Below are 26,531 nucleotides of genomic sequence, written 5' to 3'. Positions count from 1 at the left end.
TGCATGCGGTTAAGGGTTTTGGTACAGCTTGATTTCGACGCACCGGCCACTTTCGGCTGGTTTTGCGCACTGCCGGAACCATTATTTGCGGTTAATCTGATGCTGCATTATATTATAGTTGTCAAACATTGGCACCCCATCGTGCCTAGTTAAATATCCCCGAGCCGAGCCATTCGCGCTACACCCTGTAGATGTGTGCCCTCTGAGTGTGTCGCACACGAGGTTCTCCCTACCATCGGTAACATGTTTCAACAATTATAACGTTAATGGAATTTAAAACACTCCCAAAGCGGAACACACTACACCGGGAAGTGCACGCAAAAGGTTTCTCCGGCCCGTTTCGAAGCGTTTCGCGTCCTGCCGCGTGAACATAAAATGGCGGAACGAAGCTCGAAGGTCGGGTCGGTATGTGTGCGTCTGTGTCGCGTCGAAATGGAACATATTAACGCCTATTAAAACCTAGTAGGTGATTGCTAACCCTGCCCCCGCCCGTCGGGTGTATAACGCTCAATTAAAAATCTACGAGAATGGCGAGAAAGCACCCGGCTCACAAATTCGCATGTAATACTGACAGTTGAGTTGCTTCCGGACGCCATTTTTTTTTATTTTATTTCATGTCGAACGGCTCGTCATCATGTGACGCTTTCAAATCGGCCCGCCCGTTACTACCGTCACTACTCGCAGGGTTGAAGCTGGGCAGGAAAGGATTTGTGGAGGAGTACTGCACCCGGTAAGGGTTCGTTTCCGCAGGAGCAGAGCCAGCACCGGAACCACCGCTACCACCGGTAACCGTGGCAAACGGGCTGCTGCTGCTTCCGGTGCTGAAATACGACGAGGACAACCCACCGGAACCGGAACCAATCGAAGCCCCACTCGTGGCCATGCCGCTGTACGAAGCGGATGAAAACCCGGATGACTCGTAATCGTACCCGCTGCTATCGAGATCACCTGCCGAAGACCCTGTGGTGGCTCCACTATCCATGCTAGTGGAACCTGCCGACCCTTCAGTGGCACTAGCACCACCGGAAGTGAGCGCACGCAATCGGTCACTAATACCGTACGAGCTGGTCGTACCCGACAGCAACCCTGAGAAGCCACCGCCGGAAGCACTGCTCACGGACGTACCAGAGCCTGCCCCGTACGACGAGTAGATGGACGAGTTCTTCGGCAATGTGCCGTAGATGTTCATGCTCGTCACAGCCGCGGCCGTCGTAACGGAACTGGCACCTCCTGAAGAACTACCATCTAGTCCTGATGCCCCAGTACCAAGGCTTGAATAACCCAACGATGAGCTCATTCTGCCACCGACACCACTGCTACTGCTGCTACTACCTCCGATGCTGCCACTGATACTGCTGCTGATGCTTCCGATGCCACTGCTGCCGGAGTACGCGCCTGCTGACGATACGCCACTAGCTCCAGAGGACGGTCCCATCGAGGACGACAGCTCCGTCAGCTTATCCCTGCCCAGTGACAACGGCAACGTGCCCGTGTTGCTGACGATCGTGCGTGACAAGGACGAGGTGAGCTTGCGCAACAACGACGAAGTGCTGCCTTCATCCTGAGTGTCCGCTCCAACGGATGCGCCGGCACTCAGTTGGCTGGTCAGTTTGAGGCTGCTCGACGGGAACTGGTAGCTACCGAGTGTCTGGCTACGTAGCGACGACATGAACGAGCTACCGGAAGTGGCAGAAGTTGTCGCAGCCACCGAAGCCGCCGTTACGCTGGAGGACGTCGCTGGAAGGCTATCGGCACGTTCGATCGGATCCTGACGGCGTAAGGGCGAAGGTGACCCGGATGGGGCACCTCGCGAGCTATCTCCCAGACTGTTGGGGGATTTGTCACGCTGAATGCTCGAAGCCGGACTCGACGATCGATAGGACGACTCCGAGGCGGATGAGGGCGATGGCGACACCACCAGGTTGTTCTTCTCATCCAAGCTGAACGTGGTGATGTTAAGCGTGCTGGTGACAGGTGCCGAAGTGACACCACTAGCCGTTGCGTTTACCTTGCCATATAAGCCACTCATGGAGGATCCAGCTGGACCTGCACCAACCGTGGAAGCACCAGCTGCTGAGGATGCCACTGACGACGCGATAGAGGACGTCGACGATAGGTAATCGGCTCCGGCAGAGGACGCAAACAGGCTGCCACTGCGGGCGAGCAGCAGATCCGTCGAATAGGACGTGCTGGTCCCGGTGACACCGGAAGTTCCATTACCACTCGAAACGGACGAGTACAACGAACTCGATTGCTGCTGTAGCTGCTTCGAACCAGCCAGAAGGCGGCTCTGTGTGTCGGACTTGAGGGAATAGTTGCTGGTGGACTCCTTGAACTTAACAGAAGCGGGTGAAGCCCCACGTTTGATTGTATCAGTACCTGGATGGGCGAGCGAGTGTTAGATTACCGTACGGAAACCGTCCTTGACAGCCGGCAAGGATGCACTTACCCGACCCGGAACCGGACGCGGACGAAGTGGAACTAGAGCTTGGGGAGGGTGTGGCGTGATGTGGCGATTGGACGCGCTCCGCCAAGCCCGCTGAGACCTCCGATTGATGGGGCTGCGAATGGAGAATGCGCGCATCCGGTTAGTAGTGTTCGAGCTTAATTCGAGCTAAAGTCGAGCGCTTAAGCACACGCTGAGCTGTCAAAAAAGGTGCTCGAGTGCCCGATTCGAGCAGCGCTCGATGCGATGCAAAATGGCGGCTACTACCGGCTCGAGCTAGGATGAGGTGTTTCAGGCGACAGGTGTGTATGTGTGTGTGTGGGCGGGCTAGTGTACGTATGTACGCAGGTGTGTGTGTGTGTGTGTGTGGGATTGTGTGCATGTCGTACACGAGGGCCGTAGCTACTCCCTGCCTTGGGTTTGGGAGGTTTCGAGTTTCTTAAATTGTTGGGGTTGGTTTCTTTTTTTTTTTTTGTTGGTTGGTTGTTTTGTCGCTGTCGGGTGTTTGGTTACCTGTGGGCCCGCTTGTTGCAAGGCTCGATGCGATTGAGCTAACTGAGCCACTACTGATTGATACTGAAGAGTGCTGGGAGTGGCTGAGAGCAGATGCGGACCGAGCGCCGAGGATGTGGCTGATGGATTGCTGGCTGCTGAACGGGGCTGCTGCATAGCCGGTGGAACCGACGACTGGATGTTGCTGCTGCTGCTGCTGCTGGCCAGGGCGTGCGGGCTGCGGCTGGTGCTGAGAGAGCCCGCCAAGTTGGTGCTGCTGGTGCTGTGCAGCTGCTGCTGGATGTTGGAGCTGCTGCTGCTGCGGTGGCTGCTGTTGCTGCTGTTGCTGCTGCTGAGGGTGTTGCTGCCCGGCTGCAGCGCCGCCGCCGCCGCCGATTTGCCCGCTGGCAACGCACTGGCTTTGTTTCCACGCGGCTCGACTGGCTCGCCGCGCCGACCTGTCTACATAGGACTCTGAATTAACCACGAGATATTGCGAGTTCGGTGTCGAGAAGAACAGTTTGGCTTCATCAGTGTGGTTGTCTTGCTGCGGTTATTAGTATCGCGGAATTTGTTTGTTGAGAGAAAGAGAGAGAGGGAGATAGACGGGTGGACATAATGTCCTTCACGCGTGGCAGGGGTAGTAGAAAGGGAGCAAAGGTTTAAGAGAGGAGTATAGCGACAACGCGTGGCGGAAAGACAGAGAGAATACGGAGAGAAAGACGGATAAGCAGCCGGTGTTGAGGAGTTGGGTTGGATTACCATGCCACATGGACATCACATGCAAGGACACCCGTAGGTCGGAGGGTCTCCAGTACATCAGGACATCCTTATGCAGAAGGTCATGCGACAGTTCGATGCGTTGGTTTGCATGAATCCACACATTTCGTGGACGTAACACCGACGATTTGCAGGAATGCATTTATTAACATCTACTACACACTGAATGGGGCTCAAGGGAGGTACAAACAAACACTCAGCTAGTCTAACGGAAGGTCGGCACAACAACAACAACAACGGGACACACGGTATCGCTAGTGAAACGAAAGCACAACCAAACGGACTCGGTGGGCAGCATCGCGTCAGCAGCTCCAGCCGAAGGATATCGCTCCATTGCTTCTCCGTTTTTTTATTCTCTCTCTTTTGGCCAGCTCTTGCCCACTCACTCACGCTCATCGCTCGCATCGCTCGGTTCCGGTCGGATGTGGCCAGTCAGGCGCAGGCCCATCCAACTTGCCCAATCCAAAGTCAATCCCAGAATCGTGGGCTCGTGTACGCGTGTGTATATTTGATCTCGTGTACTGTTTCGGGTGGGATGCTGTGGAGGGTGATCCGGTGCAGTTTTAGTTTCGGTTTCACTTGGTTTGGTTAAGGATTGCTGTGGTTTTTGCTTTGCCTTTGTTTAGCTTCAAATTACAAGGCCCAATTTGCTACCCAATTCACGCGAATACCCGCAAAACGAACCGAACGAAACATAAGCCACCCGGATCGGTGAACCAAATGATCACTCGCGAAAATGAAGCCAAAAAAGGATGCTAGAAACGTTCGATGGCGGTGCGCTTGGAAGTCAAGTCTAGAGTACGGAAAGGAAAATAGAGCGAACAGGATGTAAACGATGTGTTGCATGGCGCACGAGAGTGCGGATAGGTGGCGACGAAAAAGAAGTAAAGTGAACGTGGCAGCACAATCTAACGCAAAAGGGCATTCCGGGCTCGGAAGTGATCCGAGAGCGATGCATAACCCAAGCCGCATTCTGTCCGGCGTGATGACGTGCGGTGCCCGAACATTGGAGCTTAACCATGAAAGCAATGAAACGAAACGCTAGATGCATAAGGAGCAGCCGAAACGAACGAAACAATGAAAAACAATGGAAAATGGAAAACTAATCGAGTAACGTGTGCACTTCTTCTACCACGGAAGCAGCAGGAATGTAGCATTGAATTTGAGTGAAACCGTTCACGCACGGCTCCATCGATTCCAATGGCAGTGGAAAATGGGGTGAATCGTTGGAAAATTTTGTCTACACACCCGTGTGCAGGCGGCGTGAGCTTACAACAGCACGCTCGCTTTTACGCTGCCATTTTCTGTGGTCGCCATTTTGTCCAATTGTGGCGTTTTCTGCTGCGATCGGTGGTGTGTTGCGCTGATGAGTGTGCGGAGAGCATGGGTGAGTGAGTGAGCGAGCGAGCAAAAACGGACACAGCCCTCAGTACATGGACCCGTCATTATCGGAAAGGGATGAAACCACATTCGGCCTTCTTTTTTTTTTTTTGCTCAATCAACCTCATTCGTTCTATTGTTTCACGCTTTGCATTCATACTAGGTTCAGATGCAGTCGATGCGACTCGTTCACTACTTGGATGAGATGATCAGGTGAAATGATGAAGGAACTGCTGGAGTTTAGAGGCACATCACGGACAAGCCATGAGCAATGAAGCGATAACATGCCCGTGGACGATTTTGATTATTTAATTTTTTTTTGATGTTCTACAAATAAGCTGAAGACACAGTTGTTTAAAGTTTGTAGTACTAACAACATGCAACATTCATGCGGGGTAACTTTTCGTTGTGAAGGCTTAATATCTGTGATAATATGTGGGATTATTCGCGTGCATAAAAGGGGTTAACATGTGTAGCGTATGCTGTATCCATCGATAAAGTTGATAGAGATAGCTTACTCCGCTTTTGAAAAGCAGTTACACCTATCAACGCAGTAGAAGATCTTGCTTGACAATGGTTTTTTTTTAGAAATTTGTTTAGCTTCACATTCAGCCAACACATCAGAGCTTTAGTTCATCGCATCGAATGAGATTATTGATGGATAAGGCATAAAAAATTAACCTATGGACGTTGTGCAAAGAAGTGCAATAAGCTGGAAAATACTGCGTGTGTGGGTGTACATGCTTGATGTCCTTGCGAGGGTGTTCCTCGTGTTCGTGGCAAGCATTCAACAGAACAGAGGGATAAATTCAACCAGCAACAAGAGTACGAAACACGCAAAAGCATTTTCTAGAGCAGCAAACGAAAGCCCGCAAAGAAACAGATATAGACAGTTCGATTGGTGCTTACGGATGGCGGCATGGTTACACGGCCCAACACAACGAATAACAGCGAGTAACGAACGATAAGTGTGTTTTGTATGGTGGTGTCGTGGCTGTGATTCGGTCTGTTGTTTTGACGAAGGAGGATGGCGTATTGGTGTTGATTAAGCGGGCCGCGTGAGAGTTACGTTACCTGAAGTAGGCGCACCAGCACCGGTGCCCGTGCCCGGCTGCGGCCAGATCTGCAGCAGGTACTTGAGCACCGCGATCGGTTGCGCGTGGTCAATTTCCTCATTCGCACCAACGCTCGCCGAGTGTAGCATCAGCGGTGGTCCAAGAGCCGTCGCTAGCGCTTGAGCTGACATCTTGTTGCGCTCAGATGCGGACACCACCAGTGACAGATGATCCAGCAGGAACACGAGTGTGGCCTGAGCAAGGACGAAAATAATATGTGAGATTCGTTTCAACAGGTCGTCAGATGGGCTCGTCAGCCCCTATACTTACTCTGTTCGCGCGTGGTAAACAATCCAAGATGCTAAGCATCAGCTTGGCGTTACCCTCGGGATCATCCGGAAGGCAGACACCTGTGAAAGAGGAATAGATCGTGAGCATGGACGACTTGCGCTGATCAGCAGCACTACCTAGGGCATCCACCGTCATCTGGAACAGACACTTGGTGAACAGTGGCTCGGGCAACTCGCGCAGATAGTCCTTCAACACGCCCGTGATGACGTTAATGTCTGGAACGTGTTCCGGTGTCAGCTCCACTGCCCGACTGTTCCTCTCGAACGCCTCTCTGTGGGATGGTGACAACACGTCAAGCAACACGTCTAAAAAGCTCAAGTAAGAGCTGTTGTTGGGAGCTACGACTTACCTCAACAGTCGCTTTTTGGTGGCAGATCCACACAACCGGTAAAGCCCGATGATGTCCAAACCGCGTCGTTCGACTTCCTCGACACAACGGCGCAGAATAATGGGAACTGGAGCTCCACCGGGTGCACCCTTCGACTCACGTGTCACCACCGTCTCAAGGTCGGCTCCAAACAGAGCGGGTACGTTACCTCGCAGACTTGGTAGACCACGTCGCCGGAACAGCTGGAATGGGTCTGTGTGCCTCAACCGCAGGTAGATGGTACCTCGCGGTTCAACCTGCGTGAGATCCAAAAGCCTTGTTAATACTCTGACCTGTCGTTGGAAAAGAGTGCCCTGTCATACCTTAAGCGCCAGCTGGTGGATCGGTGATTGTCGGAGCAGGGTCGTAAGTGAGAGAGCACCACGGTAGCACAGCTTGTGCCGATGTTGTGGGTCCCAGGAATAGACGAGTACGTCCAGCTGCCGATTGCAGACAAGATCAAGTTCAAACGACTCGTCCCAATCGAACTGCAAGTCACCCGATCGAACAACGGTACGTGCTTTGTGGATGCGATCGCACTCAAGCACACAGTAGAGATCCCTCACAAGAGGCTGCTGAAGTTGTGCTGCATCTGACATCGCACCTCGTAGACCCCGGCCAGCTAGCAGGTGGATCCACAACATGCCAGACATACCAGCCGCATCCACGACCGGCTTATCGAGCTTGTACTTCGTGTACTCTGCCGGGTTGATGTCCAGCTGACGATGAGCGCGTGGCAGTGTCGTGCTAGGAGTTGGTGCTGGACTTTGGTGACCTGCGAGGGCCGCTACTACCGACCCTGGTACACCTCCTCCAGGACCACCTACACCTACACCCTGCGTTAGTTCGAGCAGTTGTCGCATGCGTCGCACGCTAGGTGATCGAATCGAACCAGGACCACCGATGTGTTGCGAAGAAAGTGACCTCACCGGCAACGAGGACATACGAGGACCTCCCGCTGCCAATCCATGCCGATCGAGGGTACCACCTACAACTCCACCCATACCAGCACCACCCGCACCAACACCCACCATCAACCCAGTGCGGCTGCTGTAGATGTGCTCGGTGTTCTTCAGCACGTCGTGGATGTTCTCGGCACTGCACGAGAACCGGTGGGCGCGCTGTTGATTGAGCAGATCGCGAGAAGCTCGCATCTGTTCGCAGATAGCCGAACTACTGGGTGCTCGTCGTAACCACGCTCGATACTCGTCCGACGTGAAGATTGATGGACTCGCCGTTATGCGACTGCGAAGATCCCGAATGTCACGTCGAACCGGCAGTGAGTACTCAGGCGCTGACACATTCCCATCAGCTTCATCCTGCAGTCGGTCAGTGATGCGTCCTCGTAGACCCAACCTGGCACCGGGGCGTTCGCGTGGCAGTGAGTTAAACTTGGCGAACTCGGGTCCTCCACCCAACGCTTGCGTGCTACCACGTCCACCCATCGTGCCTGCGTGTCCACCTGGACCACCAGGACCTCCAGCGGCCATTGCCGGGTGGTTGTAGTAGTAGTAGCTAGGTCGTGGTCCAATCGTCGCCTCAGTATCACTCGAGTAATCGAGAGCCGGGCGTGATCGACGCTGCAGTGAAGCTGTTGCACCGAGTGGTGCCGCTCCATACTTAGGTCCTCGAGGTCCTCCAGGACCGGGACCCGTTTCATAGCGTCCATACCGACCGAGAGTGCCTCCTGCGATTGGTGCCGCCCCAACCAAGTCGGACTTGAGCGTGGAGCGAGCTAGCAACGGATGTCGCCCTAACGAGGCGTAGTCCGCGTACTCAACACGTGGCAAATGTTGATCGGAGCCACTGCGCGGGAAACGCTGATGTGATTGACTCATCGCCACTCCTCCTGGTCCCGCCGACATACGCCGACTGGTGGTGGCTGATGGGTAGAAAGCGTGAACCTTCTCCGCGAGACTCTCGAGCGTTCCCGCGTTCTGGTAGTACGCGTGTGACGTCTGGAACCCACCATGGCCCATTCCTTTCGGTTGTTCCGTGATGACCGATGGAGGTGGTGGAGGTGGTTTGTAACCCCAGCTGGGTGTCTCACCTCCAGGACCTCCGTGTCCACCGTGTCCTCGACCACCACCACCACCACCACCGTAGTAGAGATCAAGCTGCTCACTCTGCGGACTGTAGTTGTTGAGGCCAAGCCCGAGACGTGAGCGTGATTCCGTCATTTCACGACCATCTCCAGTACGACGTTCGCGAGAGGATCGCACTGAACGAGGTGCTCGATCCGAATCGTCCAGATCCTCGTCACGAAGGTCACGCTTGATCACGACGACTGGTGGTGGCTTTTGCTCCTGTCGGGTCATTTGCGGTGGACCAGGTGAGTTGGCGCCTCGGTTACCACGTCGTTGCCGGATCGCTAGTACGAGCCGACGTGGAATCGACATGATGATGACTACGTCGTCCAGTGACATCCGCGTCACGTCCACCAGATTGACGGCCAGAATTTCATCGCCAACCTGCGTGAGTGGAAAAGCGAGCCGAGTGGGATTAGATGCTGAAAAGAACTCCATTGCAAGGTGCGATTCGTTCGAACATTGGACGCGCCAGCCATTTGTGTCAAGCTGTCGATTGATCTTTGTCAATCGATCAGACTCAACGATGCTATTCATACCTTTCACAGTCAAAACCGAAGCATACGGCTGTTAAGAAGCACGCTTTTAAGTTCCCCATTTGGTTACTAAGTAAACGTAGGTTTTGTATATTTTTGGATTCATATTGAAAAATGGGACAATTTTTCCTACAAAAAATGCCTATACTCCAAAGGTTCGTGCAGTGAAGACTAACGGTCCATAGCATAATCATCATAAATGCAGCACGACGTTGAAATTAGATTTTTGTGCGGATCCATTTCCAGCTTCCATCTGCGTGTGTGCCGGCAGTGCCATACTGTCACCAGCACTCGGATCCGAAACGAACGCAACGCAGCACAAACGAAGTGCCATCTCCAAAAGTTCAAAGACCAACCAAACGAAAAAAAAAAGTAACGGAGCGTCGCCGATCGAATTCATTTCTCCGCGAGAGCAACAAATTTTCCACCCCCATTGACCTCCCTGAGCTTCTTTAAAGCTTCTTCGACTCTTGTAACACTCTCGGTGGCCCCCTCTGCCGTGAGCCCCGTGGAAAAGGGGCCAAGAAGGCGCGAGCTAAGAGTCTTGTCGTTTTATTGTCGGAAAAAGATGAAAAATGCAAACAACGGCCGTGGTGTTCGCGTGGTAAGCGGCACGAAGCACGGAAGGACCTCCAAGCAAACCCACTGAGCTGTCCTTTTCGTCGGCGTGTCTTCCGCGACGATCGAGCAGAATCGAGGAAAATCGGAAGGCAGGAATGAAAGGAAAAAGAAGAGATAGAGAGAGAGAGAGAGAGAGAAGGAGAGAGAATGCGCGCGCGCGCTCAACGTTTCGCAAATGCGGACGGGCAAAGAAAACATATCTTTTCAAGTGTCCTTCAAACAAAACCCACCTTCTTCCTTCGCGCCCACCAGTCTGTGCCGTCTCGGGGTGAGTATTTATGAAACGCAAACACGAACGCGTACACACACATGCACACACACACACACACCCAATCACACATTGTCGACATGCCAAGCAACAGCTCAGACAGGGGGCTGTTGACATGTTGTGCCATCATGCTCTGGCACGTGCCATATGAAGCGGTTGTTCGCGTTTCACATCGATACGAATCGGGTGCGTCGCCGCTGCGAAGTGATTTTATATTTGCAGCAACATTTTATCTCGCATTTTCCGCTGTCAAGTGCTGCGCGACATTTTGTTTGCATGGGTTGAATTTTTGCTCGAGCCCGGCAACATTCGTACGGCTCCCAAAATCGATGGCTTGCGTTCTTTGGCTACTGAAGCTTCGATACACCCGAGCGGTGCTTTCATCGGTGGCACATCTGTCCGCCATTTATTCAATTGTTCGACCATCTGCACTCTGCACCCTGCTACCAAGCGGCACTTGCGCCAACGAAACTGGTTCAGATAATAGCTCTATTTATCTTTCGATAGCCGAAGCTGCTATCCAATCAATGGCCCTCCGCACCGGAGAGGCCCTGGGGCGCATTATTACATTCTCGAGTTTTGCTGCTCCATCGGCATGCCCGTTTTAGGAGGTCCTTTCGCGGGGAGAGCGGAACTGTGGGAGGAACGTGAGGAGCTAAAAGGATTCCAGCCTCGATTGGCCGCTCTCCGTGACCGTACATTACGTAATGCGATTGAGCGTGAGGCAGGGAACGGAAAGAAAAACCCTTTTCACCCGTGCAGGGCTCTACATCGATGGAGGCGCCTGGTCGCTGACGGAATAAAAAATAACCACCCTCCCCAACAGGCGGTCAGACGGTTCCGTGGTTCACGATGGTGAAAGCACACGAGAGGCATCAAACAGAGTGAGGAAGAGAGAGCGAGAGCGAGAGAGAGAGAGAGATAGGAGTAATGCGAGAGAGAGAGAGATAAAGGAACAGTTTATTACCGCATTATAGATGCTAGAAGCGGCGAAAAATCGAATCTTCGTGGAAGGCCCCGAAAGCGGGTGGGCATTCTTTTTGCTGGTTTATTTTTTCACCCAGTCTGTTCTACAAACAATCTCGACATCGTTCGGCTTTGTAATCGTAAGCCCTTACTAATTTCACGCCAACCCAGCGGCAATCGGATCGACTAAAGTAAAAAAAAAACAAAAATCCAACCACATCCGGTTGCTACCGGGAAACCACATCAAGCGGAAACATTTCCACAACAAAGATCCGCAAGACCACTCTTTTATGCGTTGTCCACGTTGGGGATGGACGAAAGCCCCAGAACGGATTTTCCGAACGGTCCATTTGACGCGGGAAACTTTTAATGAATGATTTCGTCCCTTTTTTTTTGTTGTGGAGCCGCCAGCACCGTTTGGCTGCAATTACTGTGTGCGAGTCATAGCATGATGGGATGTTATCTCGGGTAATTTTCAGGGGTTGATGTTTTTTGGACGAACGAGTGCTTTTTAGTCAATACTGATCAAAATGATTCCATTACGCCTCTCAAAAAGGGTGGTCTACGTTGGCAAGTAGCGGGCACGCACAAAACGATCAGCCTGGCATAAGGTTCAAAATCCTCTTTTATATTCCAAAACTCACGACTTGTTAACTTGTTCCATCTCGGTTTATAGCTCATTGCTTTCAATTTTCAGGCAGCTCTGTTACACTGCACTACAATGTAAGCTTTTCCCAGAAACTTCACAAGCTTCGGAGAAACTAAACATTGTTGCTACACCGTCGGTACCGAGTGGTAATGATCGTTTTTGGCCAAAGTTTCTGCACGTTTCGACTGAGGATAACTGCACCGGATCGAAAGTTCGTACCGGCGCCCTGTTTCGTAAACCATGTTTCAGTGAAAGTTGGCGAAAATCTAGCCGTGCTCAGCCAGCAGGAGGCTTTAATTAATATATCGCCTTCATGGAGCATTTATTTTCGATCGGATTTACGTTCGCCTGCAACAGACTGAGAATGTTCCGAAACTTTTGCTTCGAAAGCACGAACGATCGATACTTCGCCCTGTTTTTTCCATTTGCATCGAAGTATGGTCGGAAAACTTGTCCACTGCCTACGGATTTCGCTTACATATTTTTAGCTCCGCTCCTTATTCGAGGGGACGTTATTTGGTGATCAAGATTATGTTGGACTGGTCGTCTTATCGGTCCCCCGGTCGCGCAGTAAGCCCCAATTTCACGCCCCAAAGCATCCGCACTCTCATAATTGAAGTTTAATTGAAAATTTTGCCCACCCACCCACAAGGGGGCTTGTACTCACCCGCAGACAGCCGCTGTTGTAAACGGCCGACTCTAAAGCTATCCTAGATATGAACACGCCATCCGACCGGTCCGCTCCGTTGCCCTCGCGGATGTACAAACCCAGCGTTTGGCCCGGCCGTTTCACGATCTCCACAAGCTGCGAAGGAAGCCAAAGGCGAAAGCACGGTGTTAGCCGCAATCTGTGCACCGAAGCCACCGAAAAGCCACCCGGATCGGGAGGCCAACTCTACCTACCTGCACCGTGTGCCTGGCGTCACTCTTGTTGAGGAACTTCTGTCCCGCCTCGATCGCCTGCCGGCTTCCCATGCACCGTGGCTCGAGGATGCGCACTATCATTTCGCCCCGTCGTTCGACCACCTGCGAGAGAGCAGAGAAGAAGTGCCCGGAAGCACCGGAAAACCAGTCAGTAAGGTTCGGTTCCCGCGCTTCCTTTTAACGTGAGGGATTGCTCGTTCGCGGTGAACTGCGAAACTCAATTAGTATCGTCTTCAACTACGTTTCCTCTACGCACAAACGGTCCTGTCAGTCTTGGGCCCTTGTGGGCTGTGGTTTCGTCTCGCGCAAAAGGACGGAAAATCTTCGCTTCAGGCGCGCGCGTCCTTTCGCTGGCCGGTAGTGGCCGCGCGGGTGATTGCTGCATCCTTGGCCCGATTGCTCGAGCGAAATGGAGCACGACGTTGGGTGGCTTTGATGTGGGAAAACTCGTCCTAGCCGATGGCTGACAGCGGAGCGACGAGCCAAATTTAACACAAACGCCACCAAATGGCTGCCCGTAATCGAGTGGCAACCTTTTTGAACTACACGCCAGGACGCTTGGCGTGGGTCGGCACAATGGCGCTGCCTGTGGTTTGAGCTTTCCGCAACATCCTAGCAGGCGCAACGAGAGATTGTAACTGCCATGTAACGTTTTTTTTTCTCGCTTTGGTGGGGGAAATTAATAAGCTGTCACGTTTTCCAGCTTTGTTTGTCTTCCTGTATGAGTGCCCTTAAGTCTTGGTTGAAATGGAAAAGAGTTTCTGTTATATCACCTAACAGCTACTGCAGCATGTATTATGGGTGGATTGTAAGAGTATCCTTTTTATTTACTAGCTATAGCTGTCCCTAACTCTGGGAAACTTTTTTACTTAATATTAATTATTATATTTTTGTAATGAACTGAATTTAGTTGTTGCTATTAATACTGTATGTCATAAGATGCAATGTTTTGACTAAGGTATAAATAGTTGATCCTAGTTTTGATTACAGTTTTTGTTAAATGGGAACTTTTACAATCTTATTGGTTCCATTGCATTACTTAACAAACAAAATCATTAAAAGCAAAGCCTCCTGATCTAGTTGAATGTGTTTTTTTCATTCGCTGAAGATTTTTTATTCGCTGCTAGCTTATTCTTCTCTTGTAACATAATACAAGCAATTCATTCTTCGTTGCGTCGGTTTGAACAAGCCATTCCCGAGACGGAATCTAAGCAAATGGCTACGATCTGTCAACCCCAGCGTGCTAGCCATAACGGATTGCCCCGAGGACATCCTTCTGCTCCGGACGCACTTCCTGCTCCTACAACAAAGCCATAGAGCTCACCTCCAACGCGGCCGCGGTGCTTGGATCGTGATCATTTTCCACAGCCTCGATCTGCCGGAAGATCTCCGAGCTGATGCCGGACACCTTCCGGAAGTCGCCCTGCAACAGCACCGGTTCCTTCGAGCTCTGGCGCTGCTGCTGCTGATGGTGTCCCTGCAGGCCCTGCTGCTGCTGGTGCGGCTGTTGTTGCTGAAGAGCCTGCGCCTGGTGGGAAGGCATCGGACCCGGCGGTGCCCGCCCGGGGCTTGCAGTGAGGTCAGGCACAGATCTTCCATTTTCCTGCGAAACGAACGAGAAAGCACAAAAGCGGACGTTATCAAAGGGCACATTCCGGGCACATAGGCACTCCCGCAAGCCTATCATGGCGGTGAAGTGTATACAAATTTTCCCAGCTCTTTTTCTTCCCACCCAGTTGTGTTTCTTCGCAAACAGGGAAAACTCATCACCCGCAGCTACAGGAGCAGAGCTTGAATGGCTGAAAAACGCTCGAAAAACGCGAAACGATACAGGAAATTCACACCCATCCTCCACTTCCGGTACGAGTTTTTTTTGCCCGCAGTAGGTTCCTTGCAACAACAACAACAACAACAACAACAAAAAAGGCTCCGCGAATCGGAGAGCGTGAACACAATCGATGATTAATAATTCAGCAGCCGTCACGCAAACATTTCCCGCCGCCAGCTTTTTTTTTGTTCGCGCTCCTTCCGGTCCGCTTTCACGCGTGGCGTCTTAAAGGCCCTCACCCCCTCCATCCACCCTGCCATCGGTGAGTTTTCCCGCTTTTCCTCACTTCACATGATGCGATCACTGACAGCGGCGGATGAAAAGCGGGATTGCATGTTTCGATAACGGAGGTCCCTGTTCCGGTCGTTCACGGTGAAAAGGAGTTGAGTCGGTGTAGAAGGTTTTTTTTCCCCTATTCTTCTTCTCTTGTTCATCAGTTGGTCGCCCTTTTGGCCCCACAATGAAACAGTTTTGTTTGAGAGTCTCGCTCTATTTCTTTCCGCTTGTGCGCTTTTTCCACCGGATGGAAGTAACTTTGTATTATTCATTTTCCAATCAACGAGGCCGGAGGAAACCTCATCGATCGGTCTCTCTCACACACACACACACACGTACTCACACACTTAACGAATGTGCATGCATTTTCTCTCCCCACGGGAACAGTGTACGCAATAGAAGCCTAATTAAAGCTATCACGGGCGCAATTGTTCGACGTCAACGGATGGTTTCGATACGGCGTGCTTGACGTACGGAGCATACCGAGGCACAAGGGCACATAATTCGACCACTTAGCCCGGATCGGAAGAGCCCTCCGTTATCGGTCCCATCTCTCGTGGTGGTCAGGTTTTGTTCCACGCAAGAGCGCCTCTCGAATGCCATCGGTCGGGTCCTTTTCGACCTCTGGCATCTGCCAAGCGGACGGAAAACGTCCACGCCAATGGGTTGCGTGTGCGGCACCCAAGCTGCGGAGCCAGTTGCTTGCGCATCGAACCAGCACTGAAGAGGAAGCTTTGGTTTTATGGATTGGAAAACCATCTGCTAACGAGCCTAAACAAACAGGAGTCCTCGGTACCACGCAGCCGAGAATTGAAATGCCCCGGCAAGACGACCCACGGAAAGCTCACGCTGGCGTGACGGCTGCGCAGCCCACCATTTGAATTGCTAATTCGCTTAAACGTCCTCTAATTGGGATACTTTTCCGGATTCAATTACTATCTAATCTGGCCCGCGAGCAAACACAACCGGGACGTCGCAGGTGTCGTGAAAATGCCGCCTAACACCAGCTTGAGCGTGGTCGCGTGTCCGTTGCGATGCGTCAGTTCAGGAGCGTCGTGTACACCGGCTCGGTCGAGTTGGTAAATCCAATCTCGGGTTCGGTCTCGGTCACATTAACGCCACCATTATCATCATCATCATCATGGCGGTGGTCACCATCATGGCAACCGGCGACGTTGACGGTTTGGTGGAGCATCAACCTTTGTGAGAGTTCCCAAGCTGGTGAGTTTTATTTTCTCAAGCTGGGGAATATGCATTTACGCACATACGCGACAAATAAAGGTCCTTGCGGTGTTAATTATACACTTTGTAGCAATATTCCAGTAGTGAAACAATTTTATCATAAAATACCAAAAACAATAATGATCATTTTTTTAATTTTTAATCAGCTGAAGTACGTTTGGCTTATTGTTTTGTCATGTCTTTCAGCTTTAGATTATTTTGACTTTTAAGAGCTTTTCAATACGCTTCATCTAATCGGTAAATTGAAGCTATGTTTGTGGTAATCGAAAGTTCAAAATTTGAAAACTTCATCTAAAATAAGCAGAATGCAATATAGTAAATGCAGGGATAGAGACATCATCAAGTGCATGATGATTTGCATTATTTTCTAATGAAACGTCACTTTCCTTGCCCTAACCATACAAAAAAAACCCAATTCTCCCAATGTACCTGCTCGTTCAAAGCTTATTGCTTTGAGGCAGCTGTACAAAAGCGCTACTTCACGGGCTTGTGAACATGACGCACAGCTACAGAAGAGCATTTTTCTTTTACTTTCTTTTTCTGTAGAGCAACAAACTTTTCCACCATCGTCATCCTTCACCACGCATCCAACCCATGCTCAAATACGGCCGACGTCAAACGGAACCGGACCTATCAGTCAAGTGCCGTCAGCGTGTCACGCCCTAATGGAAACTGTTGCCTCGGTACGGTTCCCCGCGGCAAGCAATCTCGCTGCAATAACGCGCTTAAAACCCTAATTACTGTCACAACTTGCTCCGTTGACCGGACGTCGTCACAAAATGGGTCTTGGCCGTCGTGCTCTTCTACACAGCTCTGCTCAATCGTCGATGACATCACCGACGGCCGGGATGAAATAGAGCGCAAATCCTTTCCAAAGAATGCTTCTTGACATCCCAAAATGCTTCATTGTAATGCACAAACAATTCAATAGAAATTTTATATTTGCTCCAAAAACATTCTTTCCGTTGGTTCGAGATAAATCACCTTCAATCAAATTAGCAACCAAACAGCATTCTCGAAATTAAACTTCGGTCTACGGGTGAAAAATTGTGCTCTTAGAAATCCTCACCAACCTTTGCGTCACTCGGCGCAGAATAAGCAGAATAGCCGCTTGGAATATGCATACCGTTTTAATTGCGTCCCCGTTCGGTAGCCTTATTCAGTCGAAACGAAAGAGTTACATTTGTGTCCCAACTTCCTGGAAGCGTCCAGCACTACGGTCGAATCCTCTTAAAGAATCCCCAATATGCGCCCGTGCAACTTTGTACCATTGGCATTCCACAAAACGGTGCCTTTCTGTTCTATTACGGTTCCGAAAAACGGACGTCCAAAGCTAATATCGTCTTCCCTGAAACGCTCGAGAGCTTTCATCCCTCCAAGGGAAGCTGGCACGGGCATCGGGTTATTAAAATCCTTTCCCGATTGTCGACTCACCACGGGCTCGTCCATGACCATCGTCACGCGAAAACCGAAATGGTCACGGGTGCACTGTGCAGCCTGTGGAAGCGAGGACTCGTGGTGGGAGTGGAACTTGTCACGCTACTCAAGCGAGGGAATCCTACCACCGACGGCAGGGAGAGTCAAAGGACTCCTCGTGGTGTGTAACGTCCCGTTCCCCATGTTGATGGTGGTGGTGTGAATGAAAATTCCACTGTTGAATAGAACGGAGACCCGTGCTCGTGCGTTGCGGTGGGTGGCACGAACACACACACTCACGCAAGCGCGGTAGAGCTAGGACACGCGTAAATGAGGAGTACCAACGAAGGATGAAAAAACCGCGCGCATTAACGCTCAGTTGTAGAAAACGTGTCCCGTCACAGGGATCGCGAGAGCGAGAGAGTAACCGAATGGCACGTGAAAAGCGCAGAAGATCCGACCCGATGCAATGGCGTATAGTAGCGCAGGATATTCGGCAAAGCTCACCCACACTCGCACACCTACACACGCATGGCCGTTCTCTCAAGACGTCCGTTTCGGTGGAGTCTTTCCACCGACGGATTTGTTACAGCGACGAAGAATGGCTCGTGGCTCTCTCTCTCTCTCTCTCTCTGGCGGCAACGTGGGAGAACATTTTCCCGTCATTTCCCATTTCACAAAGAGCGAACCAGTGCTCCTTCTAGATTGGTGTGAGTGTAGTGAATGTTGGCACGCTGCAGGACGAAACGCTGATAGTGCGTGACTGTGTCACACACTGGCACACTTTTTCTCGATTCTTCTCTTCGCCGAATCCCTCTTCGACACCCGCACACAATTAGAGCGATTTGATTCCGCACCGAACGCTGCTCGCTCGTAGGGAAAACTTGATGAATCAACGCAAGGACACTCGGTTTGGGAGGAAAAAGGATTGCGAAACTGCCGAGACGACGTGCTCACCTTGCTGCTCCGCGAGAAGAAGCACCCGGTTGTGGCACTATCGCACATTGAAGCTCGTCGATCCCACCGTTGGTCGTCACGTCACTCGATCGTTTCAAGGATCGCTCCCTTTGCACGCTCACTCGCGTATCCTTCGTTCTATGCCTAAAGCCACTACCCACTACGCTATCCCTAACCTGGGCACAACGTTGATATGTCGATGTTCGTTTCCCTGTCGGATGTTTGGCCCCCGCGTTTCACCGCTTCGTGATTGTTGCGCGCCTACACACTTACACACACACACACACACACCCTCAGTGCTCGTTCCGTTGCTCCAAACTGGACTTCACAAGGACTCGTGCCCTCTGTCGCTGCACCGAAAACCCTTCCAACATACAGCAACGAGGACAACAATTGGCTTCACAATTCGTGGCCATCTCTTTGCGAGTGGAAGGGGTGAAAAACACCCTCCTAACACACACACACACACACGCACACGGTATATGGTCACACTTGCGGATCGAGGTCCGGTTTGGTTGGTGACTTGCCGCTGCAAATGGGTCACCTTCACGCGCGGCCAGGACCAAGAAGGTCCCGGTTGTTGGTTAGAGCAACGGGCACGAAACGGACGGAACGGACGGAACGGACGGCCGGACCGGGTCGGGTTGCCGTTATAGGAACTGTCACCCTCGTGGCCGCGATGAGAAGCGATCCCACCTTGCCAGCCAACTCTCGCCCACCCACTGTGCAAATATGGCGCTCGCAACCGCACTCGCAACCTCGACAGAACCGACGACCGACCGACCGACCGACCGAGTGGCAGAACCGTACTGGCTAGATCGGTTGCTCACACCGACCGTGATGGCCGCACCGACCCACACGACGAAGCTGGAGTCGCTTCTCGTGTGCAAACACACGCTCACATGTGCGGGGGCTCCATTCCATTCTCAGCGCCACCGAATCGGGAAGGAATCTACCAAAGTCGTCCCCGTGCCTGCCGGTTACAGTAACAGGGTCGACTTCTCCAATGCCACTCGCCTTGCCACAGCAGGACTCTCGCAGGCGCGCACGGTACGGTACACGGTAGGACGAAAAACGTTCTGCCCCACGCGAATTGCGTGGGTGTTAGTGCGGGTTTGTCCGCGTTGGAACCCACACATTGGCCCACGACTGGATACGACCGCGTTGGCGAAGTAACGCGAAGGATTCGGTGTTTGAATGCGCGCGCGAACCGAAGGAAACCCTGCACGGCCTTGGGGGGCTGTTTCAGGATGGTGGGATGGAGTCAGGATTCTGTTCTTTGTGTGCGCATGTGTGCGTGTGTGTGTGTGTGTGGGAGCGCCAAATGCCCACGAGATGACAGTCGCATGCAAAGCTTGAACGAAAGAAGGAAAGCCACCGACCGTGTGAACGGGTGAATGCCAGCCGGCCAATGACCATCGAAAACGCTACGCCAGCATCCTGGGGTTAAGCCTGGCAGACGTAGGTTGACGAGTTCGTTTACCGACAAGGACACCCACCTGGGCGCCCACCTATCTGCACCCTACCCCGGCACACTGGCCAGCTAATTGACCGCCATCAATCAGATCCGGTCGTGGATGGGTGGTGTGCGAGTAACTGGCACTGCAGAGGAAATTATGCATTAACCATTAATGATCGCCGTGCGTGTCCTGCGTAGCCCCCGTGGGGGGTGAAGTACACGCGAGGGAAAGGCACGAAGAATGGAGTAAAGAAGGCGCGCGGGTGTAGCGAGTCGTAGTAACAAACGTGCGGTATAGCGAAAACGAAGCAAAACAATACAACGAACGAAGCGTTGTGACACAGCTGGGTGGAAAAAGGACGGCTTACAAAAGAACTCGCCACGAGCTCCCTTCGAGCCCCATCTTTCACCCACCCACCCATCTTTGCGCCCATCTCTCGATCTTAATTAGCCACCGATTATCAGCCATAAATCGTCGTCGTTCCCTCCCGAAGTTACTCGCTTGCGGAAACGACACTTGGCTGACGAAAGGTGGCATGTTTGGGTTGTAACATCGCGTTTGCTACCCAGGGAGAAGTATTGTCCTTTTTTTGTTTTTTTTTTAGCGCCAGTTGTTTGTGTGTTTGTCATGTTCCACCACCGTTTCGGGGCGTGCTTATGCAACGGTTGTACGAACTCGTTCGCACCACTCCATTGCCGTTTCACAGCTGAGAAAGTCATCTTTTGCATTATTCCGCCTCAAATCTGCTTCGTCAGCTGCCTCCTTTAGACGTGCCTCCTGTTTGGGTGGGCAACCAGCAGGTACATTGTGTCCTACTTCTGCGAAAAAAAAACATGCACACACACACATACAAACACACATACAAAAATGGGTCCATTCCAACCGATTGCTCCCGCGATCCCGTTCGAATCCGGTTTCTTTTTACGTTCCATTTGTTGGGGTGGTTTTCTGGCACGTTTCGCCCGTACGTGTGTGTGTATGTGTGTGCGCAAAGGACGAACCTGAGAACGAACAGGACTCAAATGTGTAGATGGGGGTGGCAGTGCGGGGGGAAAAGCCCAGGAGCGGAATGCACACACGAAATGAACCAAAGCACTACTCACACATTAAATCCCACTCGACCTCTTTCGCTATCAATTGCCACCCTTCTGGTGGGAGGAGTTTTTCCACCCTCTCCCTCGACTGCAGATGTAGCTGTAGCCAGGTGTGTGTGTGTGTGTGTGTGACCGTTCAAATGTGAACCAAAAAATCGGACCACCAGCAGAAGAGCACATCGTAATGATTATTGACCTGAGCAGTTGTACCATTTTCGTCCTGTTGCGACCCCTTCTACCTCGTGCCCGTCTCATCCCCCTTGTTGGGGAGAGTTCTCACCCACCCACCCCCCACCGGTAAGCTTGTGTGTGAGTGTGGTTGTGCGCGTTTGCGTGTACATATGTACACGCGCTAGAACAAGCTTCTTGTCATTTGGCGAAACCGTAGCGATAGATCGAGCACGAGAAAGAGAGCGAGATGCGAGAGTGAGAGAATGAAGCGAAAGCAAGCGCGTTGAGAAATATCGATTGACGTAGCATCCGCACGAAATCGCGCAGAACGCTACGGACCACCGAAATGGCTAGTTGAATGATCGTATTTCTTTTCCGTGTGCCGAATCAACACCCGCGAATGGTCGCCGCGAAAAGAAATCGAGATCATTATGTACCTGGGGGTGGTGTTTCGGAACTCTCCCCCCCCCCCCCCATGGACTGCTGGTGGAATTTATGCACCCACATACCCCAAGTCCTGGAGGATCCTGACCATTTTCAGCACTGGTGCAGAGACAGCTGCACAACACGGTCGCTCTTCGCGGGCCAAATACCGATGGAAAGCCTTCACGAGAGCGAGAGTAGAGACTGCTCGGTTCCTCCGTGAGAGAGTGTGTGTGTGTGTGTGTGAATCAGGAGAAAGAGAGAACTCCATCGGTTGAAAGGACCCCGTGGGTGGGGGTGGAATGAACCGAAGAGGTCCCGTGGAACTCGGTTGTACTACGCGCGGATGGAATACTATCAAAAGTACGCTGCCGCGTACGACAGGACAGGAAGAGGACATACGAGGCGCAAGGTGTAACCGGGACGGGTGCCGTGCAACTATGTACTGCACCTACCACCCGCTACTCCACCTTCAGGTTGACAGGGAGTGTGCGCGGGAGTCAGCTTCCCAGTGCGAAAGGACATCACCGAGCCGAGCGGAATGTCCTTATTGTGCGAGACAATCCCACACATGGCTCTCGGTTTTGCGGTGCAACTGTGCATGCTCTCCCGAGTGCAGTGCAGTGTAATAATGCCGACCAGAGCTTTCCGTGCCAATTTCACCGTACGAATGGATGGCCCAACACACACCCATGCACACACACACACACACAAGAGAGTGGGAAGAGGAAAGATGAAGCGGATGTGATACGATGTAGTACGATTAGCGAACGGTGATCCTGGCAGAGCTGCTGGCTGCATTGAGCATGAATCGATTCATTTGTCATTCTACCCAGCTCTGCCGACCTTCTCTGGCATTATCCTTTGTGAAAAGGACCGAATTCGCGCACGTTTGCCATTGTTCGTGCTAACGTCGGGACATGCGATGAGATTCTTCGGCCATTTCATCTCGTTCCTGTTTGCTGGGACATTCCAGCGGAGCTTTTCGAGGCTAATTTGTGCACTGTGTGAGCGATAAGATTGAATATTCTCAACATACCAACCGGCGGGAATGAACGATTGCTATATCATTCAAACCTGCATGAGCTCAGATTTATGAACGTATGTTTTAGTACATTGTTGAGAATGAAAATCTTCCACGACGATTCATGCAGTGACGAAACGAACGTCTTGTCTCAAACGGAGACGGTTCGCTTGAGCAACCATTTTTGCTGAGACAATCTCAATGTTAACGATGTGATCTATACCAAACAGACCATTTGCTCGTTGATGCTCTCGTTCGTAAATATAATTAGCATAATTTCCCTTCCAGCATGGCTCTTTCGCTCTCGCTCTGCCTTGTTGCTAACGATAGCCGAGCAAACAAATGCGTATGAGTTGGATGAGAAAACCAACATGTTCCGGCCATCTATTTATGGTTGAAAATTATCCGGCTCAGTGATTTGTGAAATATGATTCTTGGAATGCCTTTTAGTGGCGGCAAAACGGCAAGTAAATAATACAGACGTACTAGTCTTAATCAAAACGCCGAAGTGCGCTTAGAACGTAGACACTCTAACAACAAGGGAAAATGCCCAAATATGCTTTTGCAAAGGTATTGCATTGGTTTCTAATAATTTCCAAATTACCAACAGATGCTGTAAACTGCTTGTACACCGGTCCGGGCCACCCATATCAGACCTCAACATCAAACCATAGGGGTGCAACAGCGTAAGCCGACGGAAATTGATTTTTGCTTCAAAAACCCCTCGAGGCGGCAACGGAAGTTGCGTTATGCTGAGCAATTTTCGCACCGAGTGCAGTGCCGGAGCATGCCCCGAAGCGAGTAGGCGTTCACATCGGATATTGTTTCCATCTGGCTTCGGTCTGGTTTTATTTTGCAACCATTTATGGTTTAAAAAACACACCGCACTATGAGGGCAAATTGCTTCAAATTCGATTAAGATCTCAATCGGAACCAGCTTCGACTGTGCTGAATTAGTGTGATTATGAATACAGCCGGCGTATGGCGTATGATGGTGCGTCGCGACTCAGACTCAGACATAGGGAATCGCTTTCGTAGGCGTTTTGGGATGGGATAAAGTTCAAGAACCTAGCTGGATTGGAGCCGCTCCAGACAACGCTGACTCCAGGCGTTCATAATTAATGTGATCGCATGCTCAACAACGATGATGCTGTCTTTTTTTTTTAAAGAATCAAGCCGTGTTTGGTTGATATTTGCATATTCATGCATTTGCACTGAGCAAAACTAAAGCAAATAAGTTTATACAAAGAAAATAGATTGTTAGGCGAACTGAAACATTGCCACGCAGATCGCTTACTGCTTTAATTACACTCCTATTATAGCGTGCACAAAAAAAAAACGGGTACCATTCTACGGCTCGAAACGACTGATGGTGCCTCTTAACAACTTTAGCAAGACGATACAGTAATAACCCCATGCTGCATCGATCACGGAACCAAACTTCCGCAACCGTTGGCCCACAGGGCGCTAGTACTTGGAAGGAAAAGACCCACCCGCCAGACCATCAGCAACCGATTATTACTTTTAGTAGTATTATTATTATTATCATCATCATCATCATCATCATCTTCGCTATGCTGAAAAGGGCTTCCCGGTCGGTCTCGTCTGCCCACCCTTTTACGCTCACTCGCACCAAGATATCGAGCTCGGACATGACTTGAATGTTCGTTAAGAAATTCCGTCCTCGGCGGTCGCAACGGAAAGGGGAAAGCAAAATTTTGCGTTCGAAACACCCGAAAGCCAAAAAAGGACGGCAACCATCTACGGAACGAGCCGGGGCATTCCTTTCGACGGGCTTTTTGCCACGGAAAAGCGCCGGACTCGAGCTCTAGCCTGAGAGGCAAAAAAGGAAAGCACAAGAGATAGCGTGCGAGCGTGAGGCGTTTTCGGCATGGGGAATGGGGATGGGAAATTTATGGTAATAAAATCGGCGTTTAATCCCCGATGACATAACATACTTTTACACTTTTACGCCTTTTTTTACGCCACGGACCGGGAGTGGTCGGCAGGCGGAAGGAACGATTGCTGGTCGCTTCTGGCGTTTGGTTTTTGCTTCCATCAATTCTAGCCCCCGGTTTGGCACCCATTTTGGTAACAAATTGCATGGCAATCGCTCCAGTAAAAGGAGCAGCAACGCTGAACGGCACGCCACTTTACAAAGTCGTGCAACGGTGCGTTTCGTGAGTGTATCGATTTTTGCACCTTTTTGATGTCACACTTACCGTAATTGAATCGTATGCCACACACTTCTAGCGCTTAAATTGCGCGTACACCGACACAAAAGGATTGTGTACGAGCCAAATTGGCGCACTCCTTCACCGTGCGGTGGGTCAGTGCGAACAACTTCACGTTGCTCAGGGCTTACAGCGACCAGGCGTCTCCATCATAGTGGAGCCAGATTCGAGCCAGTTTGGTGCCGTGCCTTTCCAGCAGCAGCATCAGCCATCGAACGGTTGCAAGATGTCTGTTAGATGTTCGCTACCAACGTAGCGAAACGACAGAACCACCAGAAAGTGTACGAACAATCCACGAACTGAGCGTACGATGGAGACGCCTGGTGCCGCGTAGAGCGGGTGGTGCAAAAATCGATGTCCCATAATGCTCCCCGAAACATAATTCACACAACCCGGGCCAACATAGTGCAGAAGCCCTCTGGGTCGGGATCCAATTCTGCACAGACTCACGCACGGGACGGACGAGCGGACGGAGAGAAATATGGACGTCGTTCAATTCGTTGTTTATCCATATAAATTATGTTTTCCCAGTGGCCTAGCGCTGGTACGAGCCGTGGCCTGTCTTGGCACATTGTCCCATTTTTCGATTCTGCTTCCAACCTGCCACCCACGCTGTCTGTGCTTTCCATTTTATAGCGTTTTCTTCTCGCGTGCTTATTGGAATTCGTCTCTTTCTCTCTCTCTCTCTGTCACACATATACACACATCTACTTCATCCAAACGCTCTCTTTCTCGCTCGAGTGTGGATTGTACCGAAATGGAGAATTTGAAAAACTTTGCCCCAGCTCGCAAGACATGCTTGGGTGAGTGGCGTGGGCTCGTATGGAATAAAACCCTTCTTTCTCGATCCGCTGAGCCCTCGTGGGATTCACTCTTCAGGCGGTGTCGTTTATGTACTAGACAGATTTCTTCTTCAATAACGCAAAGAGCCCTCGTGAAAAGCTGGCTCGTAAAAGTTTTGAGAGACTTACAGCTTTCAAAAAATGTAAGCTTGATATTTATTTCCATCCTACACCACCAATACGACCTAGATAGATCATAGATAGCAGTAGATCAAACGGAGATGTAGTACCGCTTTGTCAGATCATTTATATTTTATGAATTGACTTAGTTCATTACATTCTTAAAAGTAGTAAACACAAAGTCAACTTTTCTAAGCAATTGATTGGTATTGTGGATCGTCGTATTGAAAGAAAAAGGATAAGATCATTGCCTAACGTTCGCAAACAGGTAGAACTGCAACAAAGAGATTGACATTCTCTCCTAAGCTTGCAAAACGTTTAGTTAGGATTGCTACAGAACTGATTTCGAATTTTGAAGCACTTATCACAGCTCTCAGAAACCCAATCACAACGTCCCCCTTGATTTCATATACCTCCCAAAACCACACCACTTACCTTTCGTCGGCCACAGCAAAGCATTCTTCGCGTGCGCGAATGTCCGGTAGCAGTCGTTTTCAGCCGTGCGAACTTCCGCCACTGCAT

General features: G+C 51.1%; 1 protein-coding gene across 1 annotated transcript; it reads right to left on the bottom strand.

Moving 5' to 3' along the window:
- Positions 1-607: 607 nt before the first annotated feature.
- Positions 608-26,531, bottom strand: LOC128721930 (rho GTPase-activating protein 100F). The gene is made up of 12 exons (XM_053815732.1): positions 26,445-26,531; positions 14,247-14,525; positions 12,902-13,024; positions 12,666-12,803; positions 7,195-9,342; positions 6,854-7,128; positions 6,618-6,775; positions 6,484-6,563; positions 6,173-6,407; positions 2,960-3,396; positions 2,450-2,561; positions 608-2,379 (listed from the first exon to the last, which is right to left on the bottom strand). The coding sequence occupies exons 1-12, from the start codon at positions 26,529-26,531 to the stop codon at positions 608-610; spliced, it is 5,844 nt and encodes a 1,947-aa protein (XP_053671707.1).

This window comes from Anopheles nili, chromosome 2, assembly GCF_943737925.1.
Source record: "Anopheles nili chromosome 2, idAnoNiliSN_F5_01, whole genome shotgun sequence".
In the NCBI taxonomy this organism is placed as follows: domain Eukaryota; kingdom Metazoa; phylum Arthropoda; class Insecta; order Diptera; family Culicidae; genus Anopheles; species Anopheles nili.
This window is presented reverse-complemented; position numbering and strand designations above follow the sequence as displayed.

What these genes read in the sequence shown, in the direction of transcription:
- LOC128721930 (XM_053815732.1), bottom strand. Translation starts at nt 26,531, where the DNA reads ATGCAGTGGCGGAAGTTCGCACGGCTGAAAACGACTGCTACCGGACAT. An exon ending in TCCACCAGCTGGCGCTTAAG is followed by an intron (nt 7,129 to 7,194) that starts GTATGACAGGGC and finishes GATCTCACGCAG; the next exon opens with GTTGAACCGCGAGGTACCAT. An exon ending in TGCTGGTGCGCCTACTTCAG is followed by an intron (nt 3,397 to 6,172) that starts GTAACGTAACTC and finishes CTATGTAGACAG; the next exon opens with GTCGGCGCGGCGAGCCAGTC.